Source organism: Nymphaea colorata, chromosome 5 (assembly GCF_008831285.2).
Source record: "Nymphaea colorata isolate Beijing-Zhang1983 chromosome 5, ASM883128v2, whole genome shotgun sequence".
Lineage (NCBI taxonomy): Eukaryota > Viridiplantae > Streptophyta > Magnoliopsida > Nymphaeales > Nymphaeaceae > Nymphaea > Nymphaea colorata.
In genome coordinates, this window is record NC_045142.1 from 26,374,073 (window position 1) to 26,390,250 (window position 16,178).

The window sequence follows — 16,178 nt, forward strand, 5'->3', positions numbered from 1 at the left end:
CCATCTGAACGTGAGATGCCATACTTTTTCCTATACTTTCTTGTCAATATGTTCTTACTAAACGCTGGACTACACTGCGGTGAACGTAGGTTATGCATAAAGAGGATTCCCTCCAGATTTCTCACCTCGATCATCTCAGGGCAAGTCCTGTTTCTGAATTTTTTCACCTTATGGAGGATGACCGTACAGAAAATATTTGGAGGAGGCAATGGAAAGGAAAAGTGTGAACCTCCCTGGACGTGGAAGAAGTATTATTTCATGGTAGAAGTAATGAGCAAGAGCGGCCGGGAAGCAGCAGGTTTCATGAGAGGACGAAGTGAAAAAAGCAGTTCGTCTTGCTTGATTGTCCGGACCCTGCGTCCCAAATGGCGAATAACGTTTCATGAAATTTATTCACGGCTTACTGTGTAATACCCCTTTGTGAAGAACGATGACCTGTTTTTGGTTGGGTGACGAGAGTCCCATTCATCCGGCTTGAGATTCTCAAGCACAGCTTAAGTTGGATTCTGAATTGAATTGGTGTCTATTCATCTCCAATGGGGTCGGCGCCAGCCTCTAATTTGAATTGTCAATGCATCGATCTCTTGTATGCAAAAGAAACGACATCAATATACAAATTGACATCGATCTCTTGTATGCAAAAGAAACAACATCAATATACAAATTGAAGCATAGCAGATGCTCAGATGCTGCTTACAGACACAGAAAAATATGAGACCTTAGGCTCTCTTCCAAGGCGGTAAGAATCCTCCTCTTACTTATCTAAGAAGCAAAAAAATTTGTATATTTATTTATTTAAATTAAAATTTATTTAAAAATAATTAAGGCACTAGGGTTTCACGCACTGCGTAGAATTGGTAATGCAAGCTGATCTTTATAACGGTGTGCCTCATCGAACAGATTCAGTTAATCAGGAACCTTTTCGGTGGCAAGATGCCATAAATTTCGGGAGCTTGCAATAATGAAGTTGCAATAAGTTTTTTCTTCTTTTTCAATCAATTGAAGTCAGATTGTTTCACCGAGGTCCGGTCGGGTGAACTTCAATAATCAGGGCAAATTCTTTTTTAAAAAAAAATCTATAGAACCGCCCAAAAACAATAAGCAAGGTCATTAAGATTAATTCAATTCATACTAGTATGGGCTAATGTAAATCAATTAAGACAGTGTCTTGTTGTTTTCCGTATGTACAAACGTAGAATAAGCTGGGTATATAATTTATGAGCTAATGTGCATTTCTAAACAGATTTTTTTCCGGCGCCGGAGGACCGGAAATGCTGTAAATGACGGTGGGGTGAATCAAGCATTTAATAAAATCATGAAGGAGAATCAAGTTCTATTGGGGGCGAACCGGTTTACTTTGTGTTTTGTTAACACGGACAATTAATTACATTAAAACAGTTAAACGAAAGAGGACAAAAATAAAGATCCATGGCCGATCCGGACTTGAGGAAGTGAGCCATCAGTTGATATAGAACCCTATGCTATGAAATCAATCACTTTCAATTAAGCCCGTCTGTTTTCTTTACTAGGTAATAGATCCATTGTTTTTGTAATGTTTATTCGGAGGAAACTGCTTTTGGCATAAAACCCCAATGTTATGTCCTTATACTTTTAAGGTTTTAAGGTTTTGGTTTTGTTTTAGGGTTTGGGTAGAGAGACCATACATACATTAACTTGGGTGTCGCGTTCGCCATCGTTTAGAGTAGGGGTGAACAAGAGTCTCGTTAAAGCTTGGCTCACGAACGAGTTCGAGCCAAATCATTTGCTTAACGAGTTGAGTTCGAGTTCATGAGTCGACTCGTTCAAATAATCAAGTTGAGTTCGAGTTCAACACGTAACTATCGAGTCGAGCTTGAGCCTTAATCAAGTTTGTTAAGCCTTAATCAAGTTGATATATTCAAACGAGTTTACGAGTTTGTGAGCCTTAATCGAGTCGAGCTCGAGCTCAACACTTAACGATGAATATCAATTCTATTTAAACAAGTTTGTCGAGCATTAATCAAGTTGAACTTGAGTTCAACACGTAACTGCTGATTCGAGCTCGAGCTGAGTCGCACTCGAGTTCATGAATCGACTCGTTCAAATAATCGAGTTAAGTTTGAGCTCAACACGTAACTGCCGATTCGAGATCGAGCCTTAATCAAGTCGATATATTCAAATGTGTTTACGAGTTTGTCGAGCCATAATCGAGTCGAGCTCGAGCTCAACACGTAACTGCCGAGTCGAGGTCGAGCTACTTCCGTCGAGCTATTCTCGAGCTTGAGGTTTCATTAATCAAGCCGAGCTCGAGCAGACTGAATTCGGGCTCGACTCGTCTCATGTTCACCCCTAGTTTAGAGTTCAGAAAAATAATATAACTAAACATGACAATGATAACGGGATTCAAAACTCGAAACCCCTCTCGAGGCATTTTGCTTCATTTTCATCGTTGGCTGAAGGTGACCTTGCACCCCTTTACTGCATACAATACAAGACACAAGAATGCGATGGAAGGTTGAAGCATAGACGTTTCTTTTGGACTTGACCTCATCAATTTTCAATGGGTGTCAACTTGACACATGGCTCGAACGTGACAGCGTTACGAGCAATAAATGGATATCGCATTCAATTCAATAAAGGCCTGGAGAGTGCAACCGATCCAACCAATATAAATATATATATATATATATATATATATATGAGAGTGAAACAAAAGAACAAATTTAGTTTGAAAACAAAACCAGATGATACATATAGGAGCCGAAATCCTCCTCCTACCTTGAACTCCATTCAATTACGTCGCCCGATACATCATAAGTATGTTGCCATATGTTGGAAGGTTTATCAGTTTAAATATGAAATCCACAAATCATAAATACGTATATATATATATATATATATGTGAATCCTTATGACCAAAATGCGTCCATTGCATCGGGGACATCTTGTAAGACCGACTTGGAGGAATCGAGGTTTTTTTGTGTATGTACGTATGAATAAGTCAATAATTTCATGTGTTAAATAATTGTTGGATGGATAAAATTTAAAAATTTATTACTAAAAAAGTCATAAACAGTTGCTAAACCCTTTATAAACCATTGCTGCATCATTAACTATATATATATATAAGAGCCAATAAAATAAAAATTATCAACAAAAAATTGGATGGCAAATAGTCACGAAGAAAACAAACGGAAAGAAGATATTGTTCTTGAGTGGCGTAATCTTAGGAATCATTCCTAATCGGCTGATTGGAATTGAATTAGTGGCAAACTGGCCCAATGCAAGGGTGCCATGCATCCGTTATTAAAAATGTTGTGCAATTAAAGTTTCTAATAGAATTTTAAAAATTCTATATGTACATTTAAAAAAAAAAAAAGTTTCATCCCTAGTAGAGGCTGGTAGGTCGCGAGTCTCTGTTTTGAATCATCGGAACATCAACTCTCTATAAACGGGATGTGAAACTTGAAGTGTGGCGGAGGTGGCACCCCGACGCCCTGAAAGCAAGCTTTTGTACCCTTTGGGTGGGAGGAGCACTAGCGCAACAGTTGACATGCAGTGGGGATGGTAGTCGAGGTATTGAAAGCAAGTCTTGTATCCTATGGAAATGAATGGTTAAGAAGGGCGTTTCAAGCTTTTGTCGGACATTGGAAACCCCATTTACCCAAAACTAGTCATGTTCAATTCATAACTAAATTTTAATTTTCTTCATAACTAAATTTTAATTTTCTAAGAAGAAGTTTTTTAGTTAGAATATTCATTCTTTATAGACCAAACAATATTTTTTTTCTTATGAACATTAGCTCTTCTGCAAGAGGGAGCCCCAACGATCTTCATAAAGTTTTATTTTTCCTTTCTCCCTCTAGATCCATTTGGATCATGGTCAGACCGTGACCCGACCCGTTTGAGGGCCGGTAGGATTTTTTTCGTGGGAAGATTGACCGCCACTCGCGGCGGGTCAAAACACGAGAAAGTCATCGGTCAAAGGACGGAAAAGGGCTTCCATATGGGGGGAGCAGGAGGGGGGCATCGACCCGTCCTTGTCCCACAGCGGAAGGACGAAACTAGCCCTCGCGGTGAATGGACAAGTCAGAGACCGGAGACGTACAGTTTAACGTGGGGGGCATTTTTGTCCTTGAATATGATGTCATGCGTCCTTTTGTCAGTTTCCATATGCCCCACCGGCACTGCGATCGACAGGTTGGAAAAAATAAATCGCTCGCCCCAAATGCCACCATCTTTTCAATAAATGACGAAACCGTCCCCCCAATCTCCCTAGTCCCTCCCCCCCTCCTAATTTGGCCGTTAACCGCATGACGAAAATACCCTTCATCCTCAATATATTAGATTTTTATTTGGATATTAAACCGAATTATTTCGAAAAAAAGTTAGTATATTAGAAGAGATTCAGATTTGGATCATATGTAGTTTTAATCCGTGTTTTAAATCCAAGGTGGATATCAAATTTATTGGATGTTCATATACTTTGATTCGAATTTGGATTCAAATGCCTGTGAAGAAAAGCTTTAACCATATCCAAACCCAACTTTTAAATTTGTAATTCACATTTAATATGAGAAAATCTGAATCTGATCTTATTTCTTAATAGGATGTTCTTTTTTTTTTCTGCATTTGCATATTTTAAGCAATTTCTGATCCATTGATATTTTTATGTGAAATCCCTTCATATTTGAAAATCTTGGATCTGAAATCAGACCCCTCCCCACGTTCATATAAAATGAATTCAAAAACCACGCATCTGAAATCTACTGTTTGCTTAGAAAGTGGAACTCTTTCAACACTGGATCGCAAATCAACTTCTTATCCAAGCTAGCAAACGCCATGTGATTTATTTTCACATGTATCTGGGGCCATGAAAATGTTGGTGTGATTTGAGTTTCTTTCCCAAACAAGAAAACTGAAGCCTAAACAGCTTGAGATGGGAAATAATTTCATGTCCCTTTCATTTTGCCTTGGATTGACAGCCACTTTTCCATGACCTGGGACAATGAAAGGAAAAGTTAACCACTTTCCCACTCAGAATTGAAAGGTACTTGGACCATTTTTCCCATTTGAAAACCAAGAATGTTAATGTCATCTTGTTCATGTTGAAATGGAAATAACTTGAGCCAGCTAACAAACAAAGATAAACTTAGACTTCTGGCTAGCGGTTTTTAGGAAAACCACAGGTTCAACAGGCCCGTTTTTGGAAAACCAAAAGGCCTAAAGTTCCCTATAGAGAGTTCTCCTATAACTAAAAATCCATACCTTAAGAACAGGCAATAATTTTAGTTAAAAAATACCGTTCATCCAGTCAGTTGATAAATTAGTCAAAGAAATATTATTTACCATTTAAAAATTGATATAAAATATGTCTACTTTTGCAAATATACTTAAGTTTTCTTGCGTTACTTAAAAAAGTAACCGCCCAACTTATTTTAATGTCTGAACAGTAACTAATTTGGAGTGATATTATCTTATATAGTTAAGGAGGTTAAGCTCAAACTAACTAGCATGATACTTGCTTATAAATACTCAAACTATTTTAATCCATTTTTATTTCCATATTAAAAATGTCCCCACTAATTTATTATGAACGGAAGTTCAAATAAATGCAAAATAAATGTTTATCATGTAGATAGTACCTAAAGTGAAATGGTCCTTTTAAAAGAAAGGTTGGGTGGCTCTAATAAATATATAAAGTTTAAAAGAATGGTTGGTCCATATATGGATGTTCATATATTTATGCTTCACATGCTTATTATATAAAATGCCATTGTTGCTGTGACCTTATAATAATAAGATCTTGTACTTTCAAAAACCCACTAAAACCCTAATTCATGTGGGTAGGCGGTCGTAATGGAGCATTGATGAGCTTCTTAATCATTAAATTTCATTTATGAATACGGCGTCCATTAACATAAAGATTGAAAGACAAATTTTGATACGAAAACCCCAAAAATCATTATTCATTTGGTTCCAAGAGAATATCTCTTATTAGATATGCAAAATCACGTGCTGCCAACTAGCAAATATGTCCCCACAGAGCTAGCCTTTGGCACATTAATACGCAACCTCACCAACCAACAAGGGAAGCCGCCATATTAAAATGCATAAACATCACATCCATTATCGGCACCGGAAAAACAAATACCAAACAGGAAAAAACGTCAGTAAAAGAGGAAAATTCATCTTACCATAGCAATTTTAATGAAACATTTTCCCCCCCTTGGTTGGAAATTGGAGACCCATCATTGAGAATTATAGCGCACCAAAAATATGAAAAACTCAAGCAACAAAACGGCATGATGCTCATCAAGGGTATTGCTCAGTGTCACACGATCTAGCTCACTTTTACACCCAAAAAATTTAATCTTGTATTGAACATTGTGATGATCGTGAAGAGCTTATAAAGAAGGATTATTAAATAAATGGTTGTCTTGGTTCATAGTTTTTTGAGAGCTGGAGCTGAAACGATTAGGAGGCAAATTGGGATCTGATGTATTAGAGCTGATTCAATACTTGAATTTGGGATCTCACACGTGCAGACGCATGTGTTTTAAGAGAAGTGGATTGTAACACCCAAAAATTTTGATCATGTATTGAAGATTGTAAGTGATTTTCATGGACTTATAAAAAAAGTTATTAAATATATAGTTGCCTTGGTTCCTAGCCTGTTGAAGGCTGGAGCGGAACTTGGTCTTCTTATATGTACCTAAAGATTCCCCTGAATGTTCGATACTCCTCATGTCTCAATACTTTTTCGAGTCTTCCCATATATGTTTAACGCGCTACTAAACTCTCACGTTCTCCCCCTAAGGGTTCTCAAAGGTAAAATTGTGTAAACATATGCATTCAAGATTAAATTAGACTGAGAGCCTGGTGGTTTCACTTGTCATTGAAAAACAGAAAATAGTGGACATTAAGCAAGAAAATAATGGTTGGGTCCAGCAGACCTAAAAGGAGGGCCAATACTCACACACATATGTGATTCAACTTGAAAATAAAGAATTTTTAAGAGGCTGGTGTAGGCAACTGTGCGAGCTTCCTACATGTGACGCCGCGACAGTGTGCATGGTGGGTGTTTGAGGGTGAAAACACACCATGTTAGTCTGAGGCCCCAGCACGCACCATGTCGACCTCTTTTGAAAAATAAAATGAGAAAATGATCCCTTGTTTTCACATCATGGGCTTCATTTGGGGGGCTTTTTTAAAAAAAACATTTTAAGGGCATTTTTGTCATTTCAACCCATCGAAATTACATAAACGGTGGAACATAGAACCAGCATTGAGTGTTTCCAAAGTATACGAGGCGAAACCATCTGGATTTGAATCGGACCCATATTTGATCCACATAATATCCGAATGGATCTGATCTGCTCGTCTCGTTGTGCAAAAGCTTTTTGGGTTGTCCAAAAACCGACGGCCGAGACTCTACCCGGTTAATTCGGTGACCTTCTGAAGGGGCAAATTCGGTATTGAAAAACGAAGGAAAAGACAAGAAGGGCAGTTTCGGTAGGCAAATTCAGCCTCGGATCCGCCCCTTGATGCCGCTTACTTAAACACACGCACAGTGACGAAACTACCCCCCAAGGTGCAGTTGCAACTTGCGTTTTTCTCTAACGAATAATGGCTTTTATTTGAGGGCATAATCGTCTCGACGATAAAAGTCAGGGACAGGGTAGGTATTTTTTGATATTTCCGGGGGCATTTTCGGTGACGCGCAAGAGACGGGGCCTACGCAGTGAGCGAGTCCAGGCTAGCGTTTGGGGAATGATTGAGCGTGGGGCCCACGTCGTCCTGGCACCCACATGCGCTCGAACAACGAAGGGAAGCGGCCGCTCCCGTTTTAGTTCGAAAAATATTTTTTAATTCCGAAAACCTCCGCCTGGGTCGCCCCGATTTACCGAAGCTCCCTCGCTTTCACCCGTGGAATTCCGGAGATGGCCGAGGGCTTTTACGTCATCCCGGGGCGCCGAGCTGCTCGGCTTTGGCTCCCCCGTACACCCGACCCCGAATGCCCCGGAGTGGGCTTCGGAATTGCGTCAATGACGGAGCTGTCCCTACTTCCAAATTAAACCGATTAAAAAATTTGAATAAGGAAAAAATTTTAACAAAACATTTATCATTTAGATTTAAGAAAATGTCATCCGATCGTATTCCATCTTGAATTCAATTCAGGTTCAATATCGTTTAGTTTTTTGTTTAAGAGTCAGGTTCGAGTTCGGATGTGAAAATAAAAGTAGAATTTGGATAAATCCAAAATGTAGACTTGAATTGGATTTATGTATATGGTATAGACTCTAAAATGAGAACATTCCACAAATGAGGTACAATAATTGAATTGGTACTTGTAATTAAAATCCAATGTGTTAGATTCCTCCCAATTCCAAATTTCAAGAAGTCTATGGAAAACAAGACCCAAAAACATTTCAATTTCTAGAACGTTGATATCAACAATAACAACTGAGTACCTTTCAACTTAAATGCCGCCGCACTCTGCATGCCCCTTGTGGTGCCTCGATATTGGATTCGGTATGGATGAGATATCCATGCATTGAAATATATGGAAATTAGTTCTGATATATTTAATTGTAAAAATAAATAAAAAATCGAGTAAGGGAAACATTTTCCCCAAGTCATAAATTTGAGCAAACTATTTGGTATTGTGGAAGGCGACATTTTTTCCATGGCGTTATTTGGGGTTTCTTTGGTCAATTTTTTGTTTTTAAAGGCTACCTTTAAAGTAAACATTGTTTAATGATTTAGGCGTTTCTATATTTATAAAGATTTGTTTGACTAGACTCTCTTTCCTTCCAATATTTTGGCCAATTATTCAAGAAAAAAAATTTGCTTTTTTTCTTTTGAGAGCAGCGGTAAAATTCCTCTAGCGTGTATTTTTTTTTTACTTGATTCATTAACTTATTTATTTGCCTTATATAGTGTGTTGTATTTGGCACAATTTCGATATTGGTATGGTAATTTTATTGCCAGATGCACTTATTATTTTCATCCTTTTATCAACCAAAGTAAAAAAAAAATGAAAACAGACGACAATTGATACCCTTAAAATGCTCAAACGATTGTATCTTCTACATTTTTCCAAATATTAATATATTGTGAAGAGCCCAAAAAAAATCATACCTACATAAAAACATGAACTAACAAGACTACATGAATATTTTTATAAGAAAATATTGTATATCCTAAGCAGTTCATGTACTTGGCATATTCATACATACACAATACTCTTTCAAACTATTTGATATGATCACTTACAAATCAACACATAATTTTTAAACTTAATTTATATATGTTAAGGACCCCATATATATCAACAATTTATGAAACATACCAAAGTAAAAAAAATTAAAGTTTATTTTTTTTAAAAAATCCATATATGCCAAGTTTACAAAAGCCAAACTTATGTCGTATTTTTATAATTATTCACATCTCGTCATCTTCTTATGCAATTTACCTATTTCGGGGTGTCAAACGAAGCAGGTCTGCTTCGGGACACCAGAGAATGAAATGAGGGCATAAAAATAATTTCGTCACTCTAATACTGCGATGGCGGAAGCGTTTCTTGTCGCCGAGCTGCGTTTCATTAATGGCGGCGCGCCAAAGGCCGTAAAGAAAGAGGAGGACGGGGTGAAAAAAAAAAAAGGAAAGAGAAGGGGGGGGGGGGGGAGGCGTTGCTTACTTATTGGCTGCAAAACTTTCTAATGCTGACCGGCTCCATTGTTTCTGTGCATGGAGCCGAGCCTGCCCGACTGCCTTCCTTCTTCTTCTTCTTCATCGTTTTCTTCCCTCACACTGGTTCCTCTGTTTTTCTCTCCGACTTTGCTGTTCCGTTGAGTCTCTCCATCGGTTGTGTGGCTCATGAAGAGGCTAGTAAGTACGTTGCTTCTTGGTATGATTGGCGGCTTGCTTGATGTGTTGTCTTTCCGGTCTCTTTCTATCTCTTCCTCTCTCTGAGTTTGCGATCATGCCTAGTTTTCCCGTTATTCAAAAAATTGATCTTTTTTGAGTTATTGGAATTTCATGGCATGTGTCCTTTCGTTGATTTTTCTTTCCTTGTTTCAGTGTTTCATTGGGCAGTCTAGATTTTGTTGGTTACATGTTTGTATAATTGTTTTTTTTTCGTTTTCTCTTCCAGTTGACTATAATGGAGTTGGCATTTTCCCCCTCTTTGCATCAAAATCCGTTTCTTTTTTATTTGTTGGGTTTGTAATGCCATGCATTGTTCAAGGCCTTTCCCTTTTCACAGTTTTTAAGAGCGGTTTTTACATGTTTGTAAATTCAATTTTTTTCCCCTACCCATGTTTACACCTCTTGCTGTCATAGATGATCTTCTTTTTCATTTCCCTTTTACAAATGTTTCTTTTTCGGTTATTTTTGTTTGTCATGGAATTCCCATTTTTGGTTTTCAGGCATGATTTTGAGTGGTCCATTTGGTTGCGCTCTTTCCTTGATTAGTTCTTGCTCTTTTCCTTCTATCGTGTCCATAAAATGTCATCTTTTCAATCGGCATTTGTCTTTTGGTCATTGTAGGCCACAGAAAAAATTTATCTTTTTGCTATGTTATTGGTTTATAGAGCAGGTGATCCGTTCGATCTAAATTGATTGAAACGGCAGTTGGTAATTTCGGATCGCTCTGCATTTTCATGATAAAAATTATTGGCATATAAAATGCAGTTAAAACACTTCGTTTTGGTAGATCCCTTCACTTGTTACCGAGTTCCTGGATCGTTGAATGCTTCTCATTTTGATGCAGCTAGTACGCATAATTGGGTCGACTTATAGCTCTTTTACCTCTTTTGCAGATATTATTGGTACTCTTGGTTCTAAACCATGGTGTCAATGGTAGTGAAGGAAGGGCAGAGAGTGGGCACTCTGATCTGGCGCAGAAATCAGATGGCTTTCAGTGTGAAGACAACAGGGTATTGAGACCGAGGCCGCACAGTGTGTCAATTTCAGACTTTGGAGCCGTTGGCGATGGGGTCACCTTGAATACATTGGCTTTCCAAAATGCCATATTCTATCTCAAGTCTTTTGCTGATAAGGGTGGCGCGCAGCTATACGTGCCTGCAGGAAAATGGTTGACAGGGAGCTTCAATCTCACTAGCCACCTTACACTATTCTTGAACAAAAATGCTATCATTCTCGGATCAGAGGTCTGATATGGCATCCTTTTGCTTTCCTGTGTTTCTTTCTTGGTCGTGCGTTTGTACTGGCAATCGTTACCTATTCCAGTTATGCGATTTCTTCTGTTGTCTGGAGGTCATTTTATGTTTTTGAACTGTTTTGTGCAAACTAGTTCAAATTGGATATTGTGGTCCGTCTTATGCCTACTGGTATTTTGTTTGAGTAGTGTCAGTTTTCGGTCTGGGATCTATGTATCTGGGTGTTGATCTGACAACAGCTATATGTCCTATTTTTCAAATCAAGTTCTGTTCAGTTCTCTAGCCTTTTTATTGCTGATCTTACACTCCAAGCAAATATTTCAGCGCAAGGGTGTTCAATCAGGTATTCCTGTCCCCCAAACAGTTCTTTTTTCACTATCAGCCAAAAGGAGAAGCAAGATTTGGACCTACTAGATGGTATTTACTGGCCTAGCCATAGAAAGATTTCGGTTGTACTGATTTTTTCACTTTTCTTTTCTTTTTTTTTTTCTCAATCAATTTGGAATTAGGGATGGGATGGATATTGAGCGTCCAAAAGTTAATTGATTATCTCACAAAATTTGTATAGGCTAATTCATATGCATCACATGATATTTTCCTAATGGCAACATGATGTAAATTATTCATAATTAACCCCTTTTTGTTTCTACTTGAAGGAAGAATCTCATTGGCCCGTCCTTGATCCCTTGCCTACATATGGTCGAGGATTGGATGTCGCTGGAAGAAGGCACAGCAGCTTGATTAATGGATACAAACTGACGGATGTCGTTATCACAGGCATGTTCATCTTCATGCCCTCATGAAACTTGTGAATAGATCGTTTGGCTCTAAAAGCAGGAATTTTGGGAGTTAGTTCCTAGTATCTGGAGCATGCATGCCATCAATGTATGCACATACTAGTTTAGTCACCAAAATACGTGTGCATCTAACCAAATTCACAATGTGGTCTCTCTTTCTCCCAACCTACTTATCTATCTTTCTCTCTTGCATGCAAGTTCACATGCATGACTCTCTATCTATCTGTCTTGTGTGCAACTTCACAGGCATAACTTTCCTGTTAGTAATCGTAAATGTTATATGGTAATTATTACAGGGGACAATGGCACTATTGATGGGCAAGGTGCTGTATGGTGGAAATCTTTCCGCTCTCATTCATTGAATTATAGCCGTCCTCACCTTGTCGAGCTTGTCAGTTGCGATGATGTTGTTGTCTCAAACCTGACATTCATAAACTCCCCAGCTTGGAGCATCCATCCAGTCTACTGCAGGTAGGGAAGACAAGATCATCTACATGCTGATATGCATTATCTATTCATCTTAGATGAAACTAATGTTAGGTATGTTTCAATCTTTGTAACTTTTTTGTCATGTACAGCAATGTTCAGGTCCACAATGTGACGCTACATGCTCCCCCAGATTCACCTTATACAGATGGTATTGTCCCAGGTCAGAGAAGAAGTCTTATTTCATCTCTCCTTTGCTTTGTTCTTGCGGTCCTGCCTGTTTCTTCTTTTATGTCTCTTAAGTACAGTATTATTATCTAACCACAATGCTTATCAGTGAATATTGTTGACAATCTTTTTTTTTCCATTGAGTTGGTCTTGTTGTCTCCAAATGTTCAATTTTCATGAACAATGCTGTTTCACCTCACAGTTACGAAAAATAATGGCTTCAAATCGCTATGATAGAGGAGTATTATGCTCTTCTGTGAGTTCTTTTTTTTGCTAGTAATACTTGTTGCTGCACGGTGATCTATTGGGTTGTCTTTTGAATTATTGACGTGTTGAAAACCACTCTCAAGCTGCAGATAGTTTAACTGAGGAAAATTGCCATTGATCCCATAACTATCTCAGGTTAAGGCAAATAAAGTGGAATGCTGGTATCCAAATTAGAAGGGGCGTCCATTTTAGAGGCTCCACTGGCTTCACCTAGGTTAGAAATGCATGGATACTCCCCCCTGGATATCAGGGAAGTTCGTGCTCTTTTTTCCAACTTATGGCTTGTTAAGAGTCAACAGTAAAGGCGTTTGTTTGCCCAATCCCTTCCTATAACTTTGTTGAGTGACAAATGTTTGACTTACACTTCAGCTTTTAAAGGATATTCTTCAACTGTTGAACATTAATCAGTCAATTGTATTGTCATCTTTAGGAATCTTAAGCTTTAATTCTCTGTCTCTTGGCATTTATTTGCCACAGGCTTAACCTGACAAAACTGTGTGAAAGGTCTAGACATGAAGATAATTTAGAAAGTTGTAATTTTTTAAAGCACATCATATCTGCACTGAATATTGACCTAATAATGTTCAAGCACTGTGCTTATTCCAGAAGTTAGTTAAAATTTCCTATTTATGCTTAAGCAGCGTAAATTATTTGAAATGTGATCAGCTGCAGTTGACTGTTTCAAAATGCTGTGCGGTTTATGTCATGTCTTATTCTTTTGCCTTTGTTTCCAGATTCTTGTATGAATATGTGCATTGAAGACAGTGTCATCAATGTTGGTCATGATGCAATCGTTCTTAAGAGTGGATGGGATGAGTATGGTATTTCTTATGGAAAGCCCACTTCAGAAATTCACATTCGACGTGTTCTCCTACAATCTTCTCTTGCATCAGCATTTGCCCTTGGGAGTGAGATGTCAGGTGGCATTGATCACATAAGATTGGAGAAGGCTCAGATCCATGATTCACATACTGGTATCAAGATTAAGACAACCCAAGGTAGAGGTGGATACATTAAGGACATATTTATATCTGACATTTTAATGGATAATGTGGAAACTGCGTTTGAGTTTACTGGCCACTGTGGTACCCACCCAGATGAACACTATGATCCATCAGCCTTTCCAATAGTTGGTCAAATCACTGTGATGGATGTTGTTGGGACTAAGATTGGATCGGCTGGTAAATTTGATGGACTTCAGCAAGCGCCATTCACTTCAATCTGCCTTTCCAATATCCATCTTGACATTATTTCTGGCATTTCTGTCCCATGGTCTTGTTCCAACGTGACAGGCTTCTCAGACTGTGTCTTTCCTGAACCATGTCCAGCCCTACAAAATAAGCTTTCCAACTCATCTCTCTGTTATTCTTTGCCAAGCATTTATGGGTACTCATATTCTTCGTAACCCCTTTCCTTCTACCATTCAACAACGCTTGAGCTATCTGTATCATGAGTCCCCTCCATTAGATCTCAGTCTTTCTTTTTTTATTCTCTTTTTTGTGCATGCAATTTTTTCTCATGTTGGCAATAAGAAATCTTCCATCCTTCTTCTGCTCCTGTTAATGTTCCCGTCTCTCTCTTTCCCTCTCTGTCTCTCTGTCTCTCTCTGTCTCTCTCTCTGGCATATCTGTCTCAAATGCCATGTTGGTATGCCCATGGCATTACTTGTTGAGGACAAAGATGAGGTGTCAAAGACTGTAGTGGTTTATGCCAGCAGATTTCCAGCTGGCTATGTGTCTATTGTACAGCTACATTATTTTGATTCATCTGTAAGGAAAATTTTTTGTTAGTGTTGGATTTAGCCATATCGTTTGATGCTCCTGCTCGTTTCTCCAATTCTTTTATTGTTTCCACGTAATCCCTTTGAAATTTGTCTCATTAAGAGTGACACAGAGAGAGAAGTTTTGGCATTTCTCTGTAAATTTAGTTGGCTTACTGCTGGCATTTGACATCATTTAAAAATGATTTTGGAGATTGTAACTTCGTGGACATCCCTTCTGCGCCATCTGTTGGAAGCGACGTTTCTTTGATGGCTGTGGCTTTTCATTTTTAATGGTAACTGGTCTTCAAAGCAATCTGGTCAGAGACTGACTGTCGTTTTGTCGTTTGTCGGCATCCGGGGAAGTTGCGCCCGCTCCCTGCCTCGAGCATGCAATCAACTTTATAGAAACCGATGGCGCGGTCGCCGGTGGCAGGCATTACCCGTGTTCCGGCGTCCCGATCTTCTGTCCTATCCCCACCTGAGAAAGATTGCTCAAACTCCGGCAAGATGCTGATGGTGGTATCACCGAATACTAAAATGCAGTATCGGGAAAATCACGTTAGGCTGCAGTGTCGTAAAAATTCAGAAACCTAGTTCTGTTTCAGTATCTGTTCAAAATCAGAAACTGAATCGATGTAAGCAATCTGACTTTGAGTAGGTTGTCGACCATTTAAAGAAACTATTATATTATCTTTTAAATATTAGAATATATAACAAATTAAGAATAAGATTTTCTGCACTTTCAAATGTTTAAAGTAACAATTGCTTTAGGTTTATTGGACAATGATGTTCAGGTATTATTTTATTCTCCGACTAAGGAGATCGATAAACATTTTTTAAATATTATGAGATATTCATTAATTAATCTTCTAAATGAACTTCACAAAAATAAGAAGCTGAGATTAAAATAACTGAAGTCAATTCAAGGTAACTCATTAAAGCGGTTATGGTTGTCAATTGATCGGATTTGAATCATATCACTTTTTTCATATATTTACTTACTTTACTATGGTTTGAATCCATATTGGAGAACAAAAAATTGTTGTTCAAATCTAAATCTTACTTTACAATTTTATTCAATCCAAATTTTTTTTTTAAGCCACATCCAAATCCGAAGCCTGACTTTTGAACTGAATTTTAACAATTTTTACGATACATTTAAAACTGAATTTCAAAATGTAGGACATTGAGTACATAATATTTATTTAAAAGTAAATCCGATCTGAATTGAAACACACATTTATTTAAACATGAATCCAAAAGTGATCCGATTTCTAAATCGGATGTTAATTTTTCTTTCATATCCAGTTCCATTGAAATGATTAGGTCGAATATTGACATCCCTAATTGTCCCTGTCTTGGTCAAGCCTAGGTGTCCGGCCGGCCCAAAACCCAAGGCCGCACCTGGCCTAGTCTGGTTAAAATTAAAAAATATATTTGAGTATATTAAACTATAATTAATAGTAATAAAATATGTATAATTGTATATATAAATCGATAAAAATAATGTGGTAAGTTTGTTGGTATAGTTTG

At 38.0% G+C, this 16,178-nt stretch overlaps 1 protein-coding gene across 1 annotated transcript; it reads left to right on the top strand.

Moving 5' to 3' along the window:
- The first annotated feature begins 9,684 nt into the window (after positions 1-9,684).
- Positions 9,685-14,672, top strand: LOC116254976 (probable polygalacturonase). Its single transcript, XM_031630661.2, has 6 exons — positions 9,685-9,873; positions 10,806-11,156; positions 11,822-11,942; positions 12,259-12,433; positions 12,541-12,611; positions 13,618-14,672. The coding sequence occupies exons 1-6, from the start codon at positions 9,862-9,864 to the stop codon at positions 14,286-14,288; spliced, it is 1,401 nt and encodes a 466-aa protein (XP_031486521.1). The 5' UTR covers positions 9,685-9,861; the 3' UTR covers positions 14,289-14,672.
- Positions 14,673-16,178: the final 1,506 nt, after the last annotated feature.

Bases quoted from the DNA above. Each gene is read 5' to 3' on its own strand.
- LOC116254976 (XM_031630661.2), top strand. The intron at 11,157-11,821 runs GTCTGATATGGC...TTCTACTTGAAG, and splicing joins CTATCATTCTCGGATCAGAG to GAAGAATCTCATTGGCCCGT. The intron at 12,612-13,617 runs GTCAGAGAAGAA...CTTTGTTTCCAG, and splicing joins TACAGATGGTATTGTCCCAG to ATTCTTGTATGAATATGTGC.